Source organism: Myotis brandtii, unplaced genomic scaffold (genome assembly GCF_000412655.1).
Source record: "Myotis brandtii unplaced genomic scaffold, ASM41265v1 scaffold133, whole genome shotgun sequence".
In the NCBI taxonomy this organism is placed as follows: domain Eukaryota; kingdom Metazoa; phylum Chordata; class Mammalia; order Chiroptera; family Vespertilionidae; genus Myotis; species Myotis brandtii.
Window position 1 is genome coordinate 2,334,422 of NW_005354718.1, and position 5,195 is coordinate 2,339,616.

The following is a 5,195-nucleotide window of genomic DNA, read 5'->3' on the forward strand; positions in this document are numbered from 1 at the left end:
TTAATATATTTTATTGAATTTTTACAGAGAGGAAGGGAGAGGGATAGAGAGTTAGAAACATCCATGAGAGAGAAACATCGATCAGCTGCCTCCTGCACACTCCCCACTGGGGATGTGCCCACAACCAAGGCACATGCCCCCAACCGGAATTGAACCTGGGACTCCTCAGTCCACAGGCTGACGCTCTAGCCACTGAGCCAAACTGGTCAGTGCGTATATGTATTTTTTTTTATAAAATATTTTTATTGATTTCCGAGAAGAAGGGAGAGGGAGGAAGAGATAGAAACATCAATGATGAGAGAGAATCATTGATCAGCTGCCTCCTGCATGCCCCCTACTGCAACCCGGGGATGTGCACTGTGACCTCCTGGTTCCCAGGTCGACGCTCAACCACTGAGCCACACTGGTTGGACGTAATATATGTTTTTTATTCAGTTTAAATGCTCATTCTTTCTGAGTATTATGCCTCTATACAGAGGACATGGTAGATTAATATATCTCTTTTCAGGATGAAAGCCAAACTTCTGCATCCTCTTGTGATGAGACTGAGCTGCAGATCAGCAGTCAGAAACAAGCTGAGTGGGAACCAGCTGGCCATGTCACCAAGAAAAGGAGAAGGCGCAGGACTGTCCACAGCAATCCTGACTCCCAGGTAAATGGAGGTGTGCAAATTTTGGCACCACCTGTGCCAAAATTGGCATATTCTTAGGGAATTTTTTGTCAATTCTCTTATGCTATCGGTAGTGGTAAACACTGTGTGTTGTAAGCTCCATGAATGCACAGCCCCAAGTCTAGGCTGCTCATCACCTTGCCCTGGGCGCTTGCACTCAGGAAGCACTTGTTAAGTCTAAGCAGAGAGAAAATATTTGTTGAAGAAATACAAACCTTCATTAAGAGTTTCTTAAGTGAGGTGTAGTAAATACAAAGGAAAGAAACCGACATTAAATATGATTTTTCCCCCTCTTTCCTAGCCTGTCTTAGACCTGGTGGTCACACTATTCTTAGTCTTATAGCAGCAAGGTCAGGTGATTGCAGGGGCTTCCCTCACTTGCTTTGAGAGGACTCTGATTATATTATCCTTTCATTCAAACAATTTTTACAATGCTTAGTCCTAGTATTTATTTGCTAGCTTTGTACAGTCCCTTAGTTGGTAACCTATCGGGGTCTCTTAGTGTTAGTTTCTCATCCCTAAAAGAGTTAATCTTGCCATTTATGCCTTTCAATGGTCCCTAGTATCTCCTAGTCCCTGATTCACACTTTTGTGACACTTGATGGGGCAGAGAACAAACCTGCCAATCGAAATCTTATTCTACTTTTCTTTAACACCTTTCCCCCTCAGCTAGGTACTCATCTTTTTTTTTAAAGTATTCATTTATTTTTTTATTGATTTTTAGAGATAGTGGAAGAGAGGGGGAAAGACAGAGAGAAAAACATCGATTGGTTGCCTCCAGCACGTGCCCTGACCAGGGCCCAGGCCAAGGAGGAACCTGCAACCGTGGTACATGCCCTTAACCATAATTGAACCTGGGACTCTTCAGTCCACAGACCAAAACTCTATCTACTGAGCCAAACCGGCTAGGGCTTGGTATTCATCTTTTGAAGGTAGTGATTACTTCTTTTTTTAAATATCTGACTATAAGCAATGTTTTCAATTTTTTAATGGCATATTTTTAAATTGAGATATCATTGGCATATAAGGTTAATTTAGTTTCAGGTGTACAATTGAATGATTCGATCGATTTTTGTATATATTGGGAAATGAGCATCATAATTCTAGTTCATATCCATCACCATATATAGTTACAAAATATTTTTCTTTTAAGATGTATGTACCCTCTTAGCAACTTTCAAATGTGATGACTTCTTATTTATTATTTAAATCATTTATTTCCTTTTTCCATTTGTAGCAGGATCATTCAGAGATAAAAACAAGTGATCCCATTGAGTTCCAGAATCAAGAAAAGCAGGAAAACCAGGCTCTCACACCTGTTGCAGAAATTCCATCTCCACCAGATGAGAGACAAGGAAACGAGAATGCAGTGTCCTCGGGAAATAGTGGAATAAATGGTATGCCAAGTAACTAAAAAATCCAGAACTGCTAGGGCAGCATGTGCCTTAGATTCCTATGAATGCTGTAATGAAGTGCTACAAATTGGGTGGCTTAAAGTAACACATTTATTCTCTTACAGTTCTGGAGGCTGGAAGTCTGAAATCAAGGTGTCAATAGGGCCATTCTCCTTCTAGACCCTGGATAGAATCTGGCCTGGCCTAGTCTAACATTTAGTGGTGGCAATTGATCCTGTGTTTCTTGGCTTGCAGCTAAATTAGTCTGTTTTATGGCATTCTCTCTGTCTTAGAGGACACTAGTCTTGCCCTAGCCAGTTTAGCTCAGGGTCTAGCCCGCAGACTGGGAGGGTCCCGTGTTTGATTCTGGTCAAGGGCATGTACCTGTGTTGTAGGCTCAATCCTCAGCCCTGGTTGGAGCATGAGTGGGAGGCAACCAATCAATGTGTCTCCCTGATATCAATGTTTCTCTCTCTCTCTCTCCATCCCTCCCTTCCACTCTCAAAATCAATGGGGGAAATATCCTCAGGTGAGGATTTTAAAAAGGACACCAGTCCTGTTGGATTAGGGTTTTCACCCTAATGACTTCATCTTAATTTGATGACATCTACCAAGAATCTATCTATAATAATAAAAGTGTAATATACTAATTAGACTGGACGTCCTTCTGGATGACCTTCCAGACGAAGCCAGGGCTTCGAGAGAAGCCCAGGTCCTGGGTGCCAGAGGGAAGCCAGTGCTGGTAGCCAGGGGAAGGAAGGCCCATTCTTGCAGAAATTTCATGCATCGGGCCTCTAGTTTACAAATAAGGTTATATCACGGTTACTGGAGGTTAACACCCTAGCATATCTTTGGCGGGGGGGGGGGGGGGGGGGGGGGGGGAATAGATCAACCAATAACACCATTTTATAGCACTTATAAGGGTTTGACAATTAAAGTAAAAGTTTGAACCAAATATAGTAGGCCATCAGATCATCTTTATTAATTTTAAAAACCAGAATAAGAGTGGTAGCTGGGAAGTTTAGAGAATTGATCTCTACTCAGTGATGAGGAGAGCCAGCATTTTGTTCATTAGTTCCTTCTGGCTTACTCCCAAGACAGGTGCAAAGACCTGTTTGCCTGATCAGGATAATTAAAAGGGAGCTGCAAAGTCTACCTTCCCAGTGGTGTGGCCTTTTTAAAATTATGATTGATATATATATATCCCTTATATGCAAATAGACCAAATAGCAGAACAACTGAAAAACTGGTTGCTATGACGTGTGCTGACAACCAGGGGGCGCGTATGGAACATGGCGGACGTTGGCCGTGGCGGGATGGCAGAGCAGGTGAGTGGGTGCACCACGCCAAGGCGGGTGTCAGCCGCAGTCATTGGGGCGAGCCTCTATTGGTTAATGAAAATTCTTTGCTCCCATGTGCCGTGGTCCTGCCTGGTGCTTGCACCTGCTGCTGGTGCCAGCCCCACTCACACCTGAAGCCAGCATCGGAGCTGCCGCTAGCACCTGCTGCCGGACCCCAGTGCCAGCCCTGATCGCTCTGTGCCGTCAGCAGGTGCGAGCGGTGGCTGCCGCCCTGATGGCCCCTGAGGGCTTCTCTAACTCTCCCTGCTCCTGAGGGGCCATCAGGACAGCACCTGCCACTTGCACCCACTGACAGTGCTGGTCCTGCTCGCACCCCCTGCTGGCACCGGCCCCAATGGCTCGGCACCTTCAGCGGGTGTGAGCGTGGCCGGGGCCATTAGTGCGTGGGAGTGGCATCTGGCAGGAGCGGGGCTGCCTGCAGACAGGGGACCAGGAGCTATGGCTGGAGAGGCCGGGTGGGGGCACGGAGGATGGGCTGAGAACCACCCCTGTGCCCACCACAGCCTCACAGCCCACAGTTCCTTTCAAGGTGCACAAATTCGTGCACTGGGCCCCTAGTGTTTGTATATCCTTCTTAGATTCTAACCTCCTAAAAACCTCTTCCCTAAACTTCTCAACTAAAAGTTTGTTTCAATAAGATCAGAAAACTTCAATTCTTGTATACCTAACAGGACTTCTGCTTTCTGATTTCCTTCCTGAGGAAGCCTGCCAATTGCAACAGTCAATTGCCTGGTCCAGTGTCCAACAAGCATTTAAATGCAGAATTTCTAATGCTGAGCCTTCCCATTTCCCCTATAATTTTGCATTTCTTACTAAATACAGTTCCAGGAGGTCGAGGTTCTGATTCAGTAGGTGTAAGATAAGACTGGGTGTCTGCAGTTTTCAATAAGCACCCCAAGTTTTACACTTCCCCTGTGTTTGAGAATGAAAGAGAGGGGGATTGAGAGAGAGAAACATTAATGTGAGGGAGACACATCAATTGGTTGCCTCCCACACGCACCCCAACCAGGGGCCAGGGATCAAACCTGTAATCAAGGTATGTGCCCTTGACCGGAATCGAACCCTTGACCCTTCAAACTGTGAGCTGAGGCTCTGACCACTGAGCAAAATCAACTAGAGCTCCTTTGTCTTTTCATGCATATGCCTCACATACCCATTTTAAAACCATGATTTAGAGAAAGTTGTTAGGAAGTATGACAAAGAGCCAAAAGTGGGGGTAGAATTACAAATGTCTGCTATTCCACCAATTATTTTATCCAGAAGATGTAGCTTTAGGACTAAGTTTCGATGCCATAGAAAAACTGAGTGTGGAACCATTAAGTCAGGTTTGACTAATGAAACATAAGCTTTTTGAAGGAGAAAAATTTGATCATATAGTTAGTTTCTGGTGAGAGAATTTTTTTTTAACTTTTTATTTTGACATAATTTCAGACTTAAAGTTGCAAGAATAATACCAAGAATTCCTATGTCTTTTTCACCTTGATTTCCCAAATGTTAACACTTAACTACGTTATTTCCTCTATTTATATTTATGTATATACTAGAGGCCCGGTGCACAAAAATTTGTGCCCTGCGGGGGGGTCCCTCAGCCCGGCCTGTGCCCTCTCGCAGTCTGGGACCCCTCAGAAGATAACGACCTGCTGGCTTAGGCCTGCTCCTGGGTGGCAGAGGGCAGGCCCAATCCCTAGGTGCAGCCCCTGGTCGGGCTCAGAGCAGGGCTGATTGGGGAGTTGGGGCGCCGCCCCCTGTCATGCACAGAGCAGGGCGGAT

At 45.2% G+C, this 5,195-nt stretch overlaps 1 protein-coding gene across 3 annotated transcripts in view; it reads left to right on the top strand.

The window, feature by feature from the left end:
* Positions 1 to 5,195, top strand: part of NUSAP1 (nucleolar and spindle associated protein 1) — a 37,354-nt gene that overhangs the window by 11,622 nt on the left and 20,537 nt on the right. For 2 of the 3 annotated variants that reach the window (XM_014534803.1, XM_014534802.1), the window contains exons 3-4: positions 509 to 652; positions 1,908 to 2,076. In XM_014534803.1, coding sequence (XP_014390289.1) covers positions 509 to 652; positions 1,908 to 2,076 — 313 coding nt within the window. The remainder of the gene's footprint in view (positions 1 to 508; positions 653 to 1,907; positions 2,077 to 5,195) is intronic. The other variant, XM_005860259.2, reaches the window with a different exon arrangement.